Here is a 12,807-nt window from a genome sequence, read left to right as displayed (position 1 = left end):
CCTTTCCCCGCTGTCATTTGTTGGTTGAGGATAGGGCAGAATTTTGCTGTCCAGGGCCTGATTACCAAGTACATCCTCACAGCTAAAAGGAAGAGGATACTTGCAATATTCCTTTCTTTCATTCCCCTGGAGGAGTATGGACATGTATTGGACAGAAGCTTCTTTGGGTGCCTTGGTGCTCTTGTCACTCAGTAAGGTCCACGCAAGCAACAGAAACTGGAAAATCACAGAAAATGAGAGAATGTGAGAATGAGTGCATTCTATCTTGTACTTAAAAAGTACCTTTAGCTAATAAGACAACGCTCTTTGCCTTGCAATGATTTACTTAAGGTACAACACAGTAACAATGGAACTACTGCCCTAAGTCATCATACTTGAAAGGATCTGTGTAAAAAGAGGAGTTTGACAACTTTGTTGACTTTCCATATTCTCAAGCCACTGTCAATATTTTGTAGAAGAAAGGGGTGTCTTCAAAGACTGCAGAGCAGCATTTGAAAGTAGGAAAGAAAAACATGCCCTTAATAACAAGAATTGTTTTTCACATACGCAAAAATAGGTTAGGAGGAGGCTCAGCTGACCTTATTAATCACAGGATAACAAAGTGAGAGATGTAATGCTACTAGGAAATAAGCTTATGCTGTTCCAGACTGCTTCAAAATATCTATTTCCAGAAGGGATAAAAGATAACATTACCCTCATATGTTGACGCAGCAGTTCTTTTCACATGAGTAAGGAAAAAAAAAAAAGACTGAATAAAACATAATTAGACACCAGAAAGAGTGCCAAAGATACTGAAGTCAAGATGAAAAAGCTATTCTGTACATATGAGATGAAAAGATTTTTTAATCTGGCAACAATAGTTCTGTAAAGAAAATGACCTTTTCTAAGTGCAAGGGATGCAGAAAGATGGGAGTGGGTATATACAAAGTATAAGTTTGAAACATTTGTTTGTGTTTTTTAAGAACTGGGGCACTCAGACCGGCTTGATGATGAATTATTGTAGCAGAAAAACAAACCACCTCTTTTTCATGTAAAATGAGATGAGTGGAATCAGCTGTGCCAGAAAGAGCCAGAATGCTCCCACCTGTTCACCAGCACACCAAACAAAACAATGCACAAACACAATGGTGCTGAAAACACCCTGTTCTGTTGTAGTACGTCTAGCCTTGTTTCCAGGCTGTCCAAAGTCAAACAAGGCTGCAGCACTAGCAAAGCAGGGAGCTGGGCCTGCCTTGTGATCACATCTAGTAATGGGAGAAAAGAAATTTTAGGGCTAGTTATTTTTAATGTTTTCATAATTGGCTTGGGTGCAGGCATTGGAAGCATACTAACTGAGTGTGGATACTGCTAATTTGGGATGAGCCACTGACTCCCTTATGACAATTTTCTGAGAGATCTTGACAGATTGGAGGGCTGGGCAGTCAGCAACAGCATTCATAGAATCACAGAACCACCAAGGTTGGAAAAGATCACCCAGTCCAACCATCCACCCATCACCAATAATTCTCACTAAACCATGTCCATCAACACAACACCCAAACACTCCTTGAACACCCCCAGGGTCAGTGACTCCACCACCTCCCTGGGCAGCCCATTCCACTGCCTAATCACTCTTTCAGAGAAGTAGTACTTCCTAATGTCCAGCCCGAATCTTCCTTGGTGCAACTTGAGGCCACTCCCTCTAGTCCTATCACTGGTTACATAAGAGGCTGACCCCCAACTCCCTTCTGTTAGTTAGAGAGAACAATAAGATCTCCTGGATCCTCCTCTTTGCCAGACTGAACAACCACAGTTCCCTCAGCTGCTCCTCATAAGGCCTGTGCTCCAGACCCCTCACCAGCTTTATTGCCCATCTCTAGACACACTCCAGGGTCTCGACATCTTTCTTTCTGTGCAGTGCAAGGGATGGGTGCTGGTTTGTGAGCCACAGTGCAGCAAAGACATAAAGCTATTAGAGAGTCTTCAAAGAGGGGCTATGAAGATGGCAAAGGGTCTGCACAGCAACATGTGTGAGGAGCAGCTGAGGTCTCTGGACTTGCTCAGCATGCAGATCCTCACTAGGAGCAGTGGGACAGCAACAGGAGCCAAGTGAATGGAATGGGGAGCTGTGTCAGGGGAGCGTCAGGCAGAGGTTGTTAGGGAAAGGTTCTTCACCAGCATGTGGTAGGCATGGCCCTAAGAACTGGAGTTCTGGAAGCATCAAAGCAGTGCTTCCAAACAGTGTCTGAATATTATAGGATGGCGCTGTGTGGAGCTAGGTGATGAACTCAGTGATCCCTGGGATCCAGCTTGAGATATTCTGTGCTTTAGGCTGGACATTAGGAATTATTACTTCTTGGAAAGGGTAGTCAGGCATTGGAATGCACTGCCCAGGGAGGCGGTGGAGTCACCGACCATGGGAGTGTTCAAGAAACGTTTGGATGTTGTGTTGATGAATATGATTTAGCTGGGAAGTATTGGTAATGGTTGGACTAGATGATCTTCTAGGTCTTTTCCAACCTTGATAATTCTGTGATTGTGTGCTTCTATAAAATCACATGATCCCCAGAGGACCAGCTTGGTCAAGATTTTCCCAGCACTTGTTGGTCCCTAGGGCAGAGTGTAACCCTAATAAAGAGGGCAAACATTCACTTTCTCAGTGCTGCCCACAGACCACCACGATTTTTGGTAGTGTGGCAGAGGCCGGCGGGAGGAGGGCAGAACGGCAGGACTCTCCCAGCAGGACACAGAGGCGCAAGGCAGTGCTACACCCTCCGCTGGGTGCCGGCCGGACCGGGGGCGGCGCTTCGGCGGGGCCGCGTCGCTCCTGCCGCCCTCGGGCACGCGCCCTGGTTCCGTAGGAGCACGCAGTGGGTCGGCGTGCGGCGGGGCCGTGCCCCGGGGCTCCCCGCCCTCGCGCTGGCTTTGTGCTGCCGCTCGCACTTGGCAGGCGCGGCAGGACTGGGAATCCCTGGCTGTTGAGGAGGTGGTGCCGATTCCTTCTCCGGAGCTGGGCGCATGATGGCGGCAGCTGCCGCAGCAGAGGTGAGCAGCGCCGGGAGCAGCAGCAGCGATACCTCCAGCACTGGCGAGGAGGAGAGGATGAGGCGCCTTTTCCAGACCTGCGACGGCGACGGGGACGGCTTCATCAGCAGGTAGCGGCGCGGAGCCGCCCCCGCGAAGTGCCGTCTCAACTTCTTGCAAGTTTGCCGCTCGGAGCGGAGCGGTGGGAGGCGGCCGGGCAGTCGTGCCTGCCGCCAGGCCGGACCCTCCGCCGGCGCGCAGACCGACCGCCCCCTCCTCCCTGCCGTGGGCTCATGACGGCCGCTGCCTCCCCGAGGGTGGTGGGCGAGCGGGGCGGGCGTTCCCCGCCGCTGCTCCGCTGTCCCCACGTGTCTGTGGGCTCCTGAGCCGGGACACAGCTTGCGCCCGTGGGAGCTGCTCTGCTCGGGGACTGCGGAAGCGACACAACAGCAGGTTGGGGCTGCGAAACTTGTGCGCCCCAACCATCAGCGGGCAGGTGATTTTCGTGGGTAAAGATAAAGCTGTGAATAGTCGTGGAGGAAGGTGTGACAGTTCTGTTGAGTGCTCGGTAGAAAGACGTCCTTTGCGGATGCTCCCTCAGGTGAGCCCGCAGGTGTCAGTGTGAGAAGGTCTGTAGGGCTCATTGCTGTAACGCACTGTGGAGGTAGAGCCCTGGATGTCATGATATAAGGTAAAAATTGTACAGTTTTTCCAGAATATCTCGTTTCCCCATGTTTTTACCAGCATCCTTGCATTGCAGCTTCATGTACGTTCCTGCACTTGTCCCGTGTTAGTTTCAGAGCTGTTACCTGAGCTGATAAATTTCTTTGAGCAGTGGTGAGTTCATACATTTGTAGTAGGTGTCTGTGTATAAGCCATAGTGAAATGTTCAAATGTATGGGATTATTGGCAGCATCTCTTGATTAGTGTTGGGTACATTGTAAGGATAAATCTGGAACTAGTCTGCTGTTCCAGAACTGGAACTATAGAATCATAGACTGGTTTGTATTGGAAGGAACCTGAAAGCCCACCCATTTCCAACTTCCCTTGCCATGGGCAGAGTTTGCCACCAGATCAGGCTGCCCAGGTCCCCATCCAGGCTGGCCTTGAGCACCTCCAGGTATGAGGCATCTACAGTTTCTCTGCACAGCCTGTGCTTCACCTCCCTCTAAGTAAGGAATTACCTTCTAACATCTAACTTAAATCTTCCCTCTTTCAGTTTGAAGCCATTCCCCTCTGCCCATGTTCTATCACTACCAGACTGTAAAAAAGGCTATCCCTTACCTGTTTATAAGCTCCCTTCAAATACTGTAAGGTCCTGCTGGGGACTCTTGCACAATGATTTTGAAAACATTAGGGTTTCCAAACGTAAGAGGTGACGAAAATCGAATCCTGTGCTGGTTGCAGTGAGTGAGCATCTCCAGAGAGCTGAGTCAGAGAGAGGGAATTTTAGAGTTTGTCATCTAACCTGAGAGTATAACCCTATGGAAAGGCTAAGTAAACTTCAGTCCCCTCGGTCTCTTTGGAACCAGAAAGTTGCTGAAAATCTCTAACAGCTGGCAGTCACTTTAAAAGTAAAACCTGAGGGTCATGATATCTTTTATCTAAACAGCTCCCTAAACACTTCCCCCCCTTCCCCTCCCCCCCATCTAGTAATTATTTTGACAGTTGTGGTTCTGAAATGTAAACTAAGAAAATGTATGCCTTCCAACCACTATGTTAGGATCACTTCTCTTTACATTTGTTTACTGTCCTCATGGAAATTATTCTGATGTCAGAAAACTTTGTATGTTCACTTAAAGCACGTGCTGCCTCCTCTCAGCATGTTCTCTGATCTGCAATTTGGTGCTTTTCCATAATGTAAACTCTATTGAGTTCTGTATATTTGTCTTTTAAAGCACTTACTGTGAGACCTTCGTCACTCTGCTCCATATGGACAGTTGAGAGGTGCTCCCATGACACAAACCGTTCAGATTTCTGATGAGCTTTTCCTTAAACTTTCATTCCAAGTTAGTATTATGTGTATTTTAGAGTGTTTCTGAGTGTTGGTTGATCTGCACTGTTGAGACCATTAAGAACTCTGGGAACATGTCTGAAGGGGATTTCAGTAGCAAACAGAAATACAACCCAGAAGATAGCAATAGTAGAAAACCCCTCTGGGTATGGTAGGTCTGTTGTTGAGACTTATTAGCATCTTGTTGCATAAGGGATTAGTACCTTCAACATGAAATTGTCATCATCATGATCAGAACTCCTGGCCTTGAATGCCTCCAGGGATGGGGCATCCACAACCTCCTTGAGCAACCTGTTCCAGTGCATCACCACTCTGAGTGAAAAACTTCCTCCTAATGTCTAACCCAAACTCCTCTGTCTCAGTTTAAAACCATTCCCCCTTGTCGTATCACTATCCAGCCCTTCCCTCTCCTGTGTATATGCACCCTTCAAGTATTGGAAGGCCCCAGTGAGGTCTCCCCAGATCCTTCTCTTCTCAAAGCCAAACAAGCCCAGTTCCCCCAACCTTTCCTCATAGCAGAGGTGCTCCAGCCCTCTGATCATCTTCATGGCCCAACTCTGGACCTGTTCCAAGAGCTCTGCATCTTTCTTGTGCTGAAGGCCCCAGGCCTGGATGCAGTGCTCCAGATGGGGCCTCACAGGAGCTGAATAGAGGAGGATGATCGCCTCCCTCTCCCTGCTGACCCCTCCGCTTTTAATGGAGCCCAGGATATAGCTCTTCTGGACTTCATTAGCCTGCATAAGTGCAATGTACTCCTTGCTTTATATAGTGTGTTTATAATGTGCAATGTACTCCTTGCTTTATGTAGTCTATCTGTTCCTCTTGTGATCTATGACAATGCACAAGCAGACTTGATCAATGGTTTTCAGGGTATGTTTGTAGTATGTGCCTCCAGGTCTTGCAGACAATTCCTTCTGGTTCACTGGCACACTATACCTCTGTTAAGAGTATATTTTTTGGTCATGGTTTGCAGTCTTAGTGTTTTGGAAATTACATCTTTTTTAAGCAGTGAATTGAAGACAGTTTTATTTATTTATTGCATTAAATTAAATTCCTTTCTTCCATGGTCTTTCCATTACTGGTGGAGGCTGTGGTGTTTTCAGTCTTTGAGGGCAGAAGTATCTTCATTGCTTTCCTTGTAGCCACAGTAGAGATGGTAGGTTAACTTCTGCACGCTAGTCGTGCCCTTTACAGCAGGTTAAACACTGCAGTAAATGCCTGGGCATCTGTTGAAGGAGATGAAAAACACTGCAAAATTGACTGCTTCATCATAGCATACAGCAGATTTATAGCTTCTTACTAGTTTGAGCCTCTTCAGAACTTAATTTTCGGTACAGGAGGGTTTAAATTTGTAGTTCTGCAGCTGTTATTTGTCATAAGTTGTCACATCTTTTAAATCCGCTCTCACTTCAGGTTTGCTTACAGGGCTAAAGCTTTTGCAGTCATTTGTTTGCACAATGCATATAGTAATTTGTTTGCAAGACATCTTCCTTTCCTAGTCCTGAATAGTTAGGGAAAAGATTTTTCTTGAAGCAAAGGCAGACATTTTGTACCCGTGTTTACTTAGTTCATATTGCATGAGGAAAAGAGCTATTTGCATTCCTAATTAAGTTACATGGTGACTCAGCTGTGTAAATGCTTTGTTGTGCATCAAACTGTAAACTTTTTTTTTTTTTTTTTTAAATAAAAGATAGGGAAATAGAGGCACAGATGGAGGGGAGGAGCATGTCCTATGACTAATTTTACAGCTCTCTACTAATGTGCTGGTTATTCTTTCCCAAATTATTAGGATGATATGAGTGTACTTGTGAAGAATGTTCTGTTGATGGGTGTAACAAAGAAGAATCTGAATGACTGGGCACAAAGAGCCTCTGTCAGTCTCTGCATTGCATTTGACACATGTATGTTGAAGTTCTGCAACATCCAGTACAAAAAAGTATTAGGAAAACTCAAGCCCTCTAACTTGTTAGTTGGTGATGAAATGTTATTTTCCTCTTTATGGGACATGTAGTAATTTATCTATCTATTTATTTATTTATTGACATCTTTCAAGTGCTTGTCATCTTTTCTTTTTGTAGCCTTTATGGTTGTCAGTGAGGAAAGTGAAACCAAATGAAAACACGATTTTTTACAGGTATTGAACTAGATAAATATCTTCTTCAGAAACTTAAATGCCTTTATTATATGTTGATGGCACCAGTGCTCCTTTTATACATATAATAAATTTGACCTTTACTGCAGAAGTCACTAAATGGGTTCCTAGATTATTACATTGCAACACTGTGTGGTTTAAGGTAAGCTAAATTGGAGTTTGTTTTTGTTGAACAAATGAAGCAATGAGCTGCAAAGATACTGGGTGAATAAATAAAATTAGTTTCATAAATAAGTTACAAATAAACACTGGTTTTCTGATTTAAAATTTAAAATACAATGACTTCTGAGTTTATGCAGAAAAAAGGCAAAGATGGTGTTTAATTCAATAGAGTAAATTTCATTATTATTTTAAGAATAATGTATGGAGTTCTGCTTGTAGAGTCTTGCAATACTTTCTTATGTATAGACTGTTGATTTTTACATTGTACTTAGTATCTTACTGAAAATCTGTAGTAAAAACAAAGTGAGATGTTTAAATAACAACAAACTTGTTGATTTGAGCTTGTGTTTTTAAAAGCACACGCTGAAGCAGTGCATCCTTTGACAGCATTTCTCAGAAGCAGTTTAGATTTCATGTTACGTGAATGGTTTTAGTGGCACATGTTTTTGGAAATTCATAATTTTTTCAACAAATAAGATGTTGATACTTCCCTTTTTAATGGGCTTCAATAGATGGGGCATTCCCAGGTTTTTTGCTCTCTGTTGTTTTGTTACCCTTTTCACTGTTTCTCATTCAGGTAGCCACATGCAATTGGGAAAGAAGGTATTCTTAAGAGGGCAAAATGCTTCTATTTACTCTGTTTTTAATGAAACAAAATTATGATTCGGTTCTGCCTGTCACTCTCCACAAGAGGAATTACAAAGAAAGTTCTCTTTTTTAGGTAGCTGCTTTTGACAATGTGCTGGAACTACTATACTTAATGAAGTATCTACTGAAGCAGAAAAAGAATGACTAAATGAGAGGTGGAAAGTTAACTTTGGTTATTTATGGCAGACAAATTTAGTGTTTATGTTTCTGTGGTGTTGGTTGTTTGGCGTATGTGAGACTCAAAATATGCTGTTGCAGGAAATTCAAGCTGGCCCCTTTTTTTTCTCTTTTTTGGTGTATACTTAAATGAGCTGGCTACTTATAGCCATGGAATCACAGAATCAGAGAATTGCAGGGTTGGAAGGGACCTCAAGATATCACTGAGTCCAGCTCCCCTGCTAAAGAAGGTTCCCTCCAGTAGGTCACATAGGCAGGCATCTGAGGGATCTTAATTCCTCCATAGAACAGACATGTCCAACCTGTGGCCCACAGCCCAACCTGACTCACACCGTGGTCCACACCTGCTGCTGCTGTGCCATCACGGTGTTGTCCCAGCTGTGCGACTGTCACTGTTATGGTATCATCCCAGGCACCGGGCACAGCTCAGTGCAAGCTCAAGTGATGGCAAACAGAGTTGTGCATTTTTATACATCGGCTAAACTGTGTTTTGTGAGCAGGGAGAACAGTGCAGCTGTGCTTTCCATTTTGATAAAGGAATTTGAGAATAGGTTTCAAATTTTTAAAATTAAAAAAAAAAAAAAAAAAGTAATTTTAAAAATGGATTTGGGACTCCATTTTCAGTCGACATCAATGCAGATTTTCAATGGGATGGATAAGAGATGAAATAAAAAATCTTACTGTGTCTCTTCACCAGGCTTTTAAAGATCTATCTGACCAGAGAGAAATATCCCTCACTTCACAATCACATTACTCATGTCATCGCTTTCTGGCAGCATGCAGGTTTGAGAACAAGTGTTTTCAAGGATAAAACACAGGAGGAGTAAAATTTCATCAGAAGACTCTGATGAACACCTTGAGAGCTTACTAAGGATTGCAGTCACTGACATCAAACCAGACTGATGGGTTAGCTTCACAGAAACAACGTCACATATCCCACTAGTTTTATGCTTTTTATTTTTTTTTAATGTGTTTTAATAAAAACCTTTGAAAAATAATGTATGCAAGTAACAAAACTTACTTTAACTAAGTTATGTGTTTTACGAGGGCTGCTCCAAAAGTAATGCCTCCTATTATGTTGCCCTATGACTTCAGAGGTGGGTGCTGGTATGGCAGTAGAGATTGAGCCTTTCTGCTAGTATTCTGTTACATTTGTTACAATGTGACAGATGACAGTGGAGGGGCAGTCTGACAAAATGGCGTCTGACATGTGAGTGCAGGTGAAGCAAGTGTGTGTCACTGAACTCCTCTGTGCAGAAAAAATGGTACCCTTGGCATTCATGGACACTTGCTGAACTGCTGTGGAGACAGAAAAGTGGATCTGAGCACAGTGAAGTGGTGACTGGTGGGTTTTAGCAGTTTTATGTTCATGAGATTCCTTCATTCTTCACACAAAATAGAAAGTAACATTGACCTTAGTGTTGCTGGATGGTTCATTCCTCAACAGTATGTTTACATGTTTTTACCTAAAGGACACACTGTATGCATTTGTTAAGTATATGATGCTTTCAGTAACTACCCTGTTGACTTGGTTGCCGTTGTCTTTTAGCCACTTGCACTCAGAGTATATTATGCAGTGCGGCTCTCCTCTCTGCTTTGAATTTCATTTAACAGTTAGACCAAGCAAACTTCTCGAGAGGATTTTGCAGTCATGATACTTGCAGACAGGCTTGAAAGCAATTATTCCAAATGCTCTTTTCTAACTCTAAATACCTTTTTCCTCTTTAACTTACTGTTTGGTGGCAAGAGAGATTTCCCTGGCCTACTCTCAATAAAATGGAAATCAAAGCTGCCACTGATCCAACTGAAATGTAATGATTTAATTTCTTAGTATGTCATATTACTGTGAAGATCAACAGCATGATTCAGCTCTCACTTGTGTCTCTGGTAGTCAAAGTGATAAAAATAGCGTGAAATTAATTGAGGAGAAATCTTTCTTCTTTTCCATGGTCTTTCTGTGTTACAGTTTCTTTCCAATTTCAGGTCACAGACTGATAGAAAACAGCAGTTGGCTTATTGGGTTTAAATGTCTGTACATTTATGCATTTCAAAATTATACAAAGTATCCCTTCTGAACTAAATTGTCTTGTTTTTTTCTTCTCCATTCCCATTTTTCCAATCTTTCTTGAACTTTTCTCCCTCCCTTACCCCAATTTTCCCTCTAAAAATATCCTTAGGAATGACTTGCTGATGGTGTGCCGCCAGCTGAACATGGAGGAGTCTGTTGCTGAGATCATGCACCAGCTGGGAGCAGATGAAAATGGAAAAATTTCCTTCCAGGATTTTAGCCAGTGCCGCATGCAACTGGTGCGAGAAATCAGGAAGGAGGAAGTGGAACTTTCTGTGAAATCGGATGACTCTTGTATAAAGAAGAAGTTAAGAGATAGGATAGCTTCCTGGCCAACTAGCAGCAATAACAGTTTAGGTAGGTATGACATCTAAATGTCCTGCTAATGTTGTTTAACAGACATTAAGCTCTGAGGGAGCTTAATACTGTTTTACCTCAGTAAAAACAAGTATGATGTAACATGTTGTCAATTTTATGGCTGTCTCCTGTATTCCTATCTTGGAGATACCAGAACTGATTACCTGTCTCCTTCAGGCTCTCGAGGAATCTCTGTGCTTCAGTTCTTTTGGTTGCAGATTTTTCTGGTATACTGTATACCGTAGCCACAAGAGGGCAGATATGTGTAGCACTGTATGTAGTACACAGCGTGTAATGAATGTGTGCCTTGGGTGTTAACTACTGGTAATGATGTCTTACTTTCAATGTAAAAGTAGTCAAATTAATTTTTAATTGTTACCTGTACTTGTGATAATGAATCATGTTAATTATATTAGTATAAAGTGTAATTCTTTGTTCCATGTTGTTTTCTACTTACATACTCAAAGACTAGTGTATTCTCTTTACAGTAAGTGCGGAAAACCACCTCTGAGTTTCTTAAGTCAGTTTGTTAGATATGACTGCTTTGCAGTGGGGTAAAGATGTTGATCTTAAGAGACATCTTAGTTGCCAACTTGCTTCCCTTCTCGCTGCCCTTTTGCAGCTTAAAATTTTGGGTGAGTGAGCGGGAAAGCACTGTGCTAGTTGTTACATAGTTTATTCTTTCTCCATAGCATTTTACTAATTAAACAATAAACACTGATTAGTAAACGCTTGCTTATAATGTTTATGCAAGAGAGAGAAATAGCTATAAAATAAACTCTGCATCTATGAGACCTTACCTGGAGTTCTGCATCCAGTTCTGGGGCCACCGGTATGAAAAGGACATTTGTTAGAGTGTGTCTGAAGGACAGCATTGAAGATGATCAGAGAGCTGGAACACCTGCCCTGTGAAGACACATTGAAAGAGCTGGGAGCCTGGAGAAGGCTTCTAGGAGACCTTGTAGAAAGAGACCTTCTAGTACCTGAAGGGGACCTATAGGAAAGCTGGGGAGGGACTTTTTATACAGGTGTTTATTGACAAGACTAGATAAATCACAGAATCACAGAATTGTGGTTTTAAGCTGGAAGAGGGTAGGTTTAGACTAGGTATTAGGAAGCAATTATTTACCGTGAGGGTGATAAGACACTGGAACAGGTTGTCCAGAGTGGTTGTGGATGCCCCCTCCCTGGAAGCATTCAAGGCCAGGCTGGATGGGGCCTCTCTATACATAGCTTATATTTTAACAGTCTTTAATTTTTGCATTTTAGGTGCCTTATCGGGAGCCAGAGAAAGCTGGGAGTATGATTCAGGAGCAAGAGATCTTCAGAGTCCAGACCTCCAGAGTCATTTTACACTACGGAAGGTATTGGAGAATGGTGGAAGTAGTGTGACTAAACAAGCTGCTCTGCAGAAGCTTCTAGCTCAGGCCTCAAATTATAGTAGCTCCATTGGAGGAAATTACTTGGAACTTGCCAACACTGTAAGTATGTTTTTCCTCTCAAGTCCTGTATATTATTTTTATTTTCACTTATTATTCTCTGAAAAAGCATGTTAATTCAGCCATTGAACAATCATGGAAGCAATGTCAGGCTGCTGGTGCATTTCATTTACAAGAACGTAAATGTGATTTTAGCAAGTGGTGTTGTATAATATTTCCAAAGCTCATATAATTGAGTGAAAAAGTATAGTCGTCAGTGAGGAACCATGTTCAAGTTCTTAAGATACACAGTTTAGCAAAAGAAGAGGTATGTGTGAAAGCTTCCAACCCATTCCTGCCAGTGACAACACTAAATTGAGAAGAGCTGTTGACTTCAGGCAGAGGGACCTTGCAGAGGGACTGTGACAATGAGAGGGCTGGGCAATCACCAGCTGCATGTATTTTAACATAATCAAGTGCTGGGTTCTGCACCTGGGATGGGGCAGTCCTGGCTACATGCTCTGCTCTGTGTGACAGGGACAGGGCCTGAGGGAACAGGCATGGAGCTGTGCCAGGGGAGGGGCAGGGGGGATGTTACGGAAACGTTCTGCACCACAGGGCAGTGGGCATGACTGAGCTGCCTGAGTTCTGGGACTGTTTGCACAACTTTCAGGCAAAGGGTTTGAATTTTGGGTCGTCCTATATGGAGCCATGAGCTGGGCTTGACTGATGGTCTTATGCTTCCTATTTCTATACACAAGAGCTATTCTTTATTATGTTAAGATATGCAAATATTGTACGTGTAAGG

At 43.1% G+C, this 12,807-nt stretch overlaps 1 protein-coding gene across 4 annotated transcripts in view; it reads left to right on the top strand.

Annotated features, from left to right (window-relative positions):
• The first annotated feature begins 2,691 nt into the window (after positions 1–2,691).
• MCC (MCC regulator of Wnt signaling pathway) overlaps positions 2,692–12,807 on the top strand; it is a 165,568-nt gene continuing 155,452 nt past the window's right edge. Inside the window, exons 1-4 of one of the 4 annotated variants that reach the window (XM_032441473.2) lie at positions 2,692–3,134; positions 7,096–7,151; positions 10,334–10,581; positions 11,851–12,062. In XM_032441473.2, coding sequence (XP_032297364.2) covers positions 10,347–10,581; positions 11,851–12,062 — 447 coding nt within the window. In that variant the 5' untranslated portion in view covers positions 2,692–3,134; positions 7,096–7,151; positions 10,334–10,346. The remainder of the gene's footprint in view (positions 3,135–7,095; positions 7,152–10,333; positions 10,582–11,850; positions 12,063–12,807) is intronic. The other 3 variants (XM_085528361.1, XM_032441471.2, XM_032441472.2) reach the window with 3 other exon arrangements.

The sequence above is a fragment of the Coturnix japonica genome, chromosome Z (genome assembly GCF_054131305.1).
Source record: "Coturnix japonica strain WE chromosome Z, WE-NBRP24, whole genome shotgun sequence".
NCBI classification, from domain to species: Eukaryota; Metazoa; Chordata; class Aves; order Galliformes; family Phasianidae; genus Coturnix; species Coturnix japonica.
The sequence above is the reverse complement of the archived record's forward strand: the minus strand, read 5'-3'. Positions and strand labels throughout refer to the sequence as shown.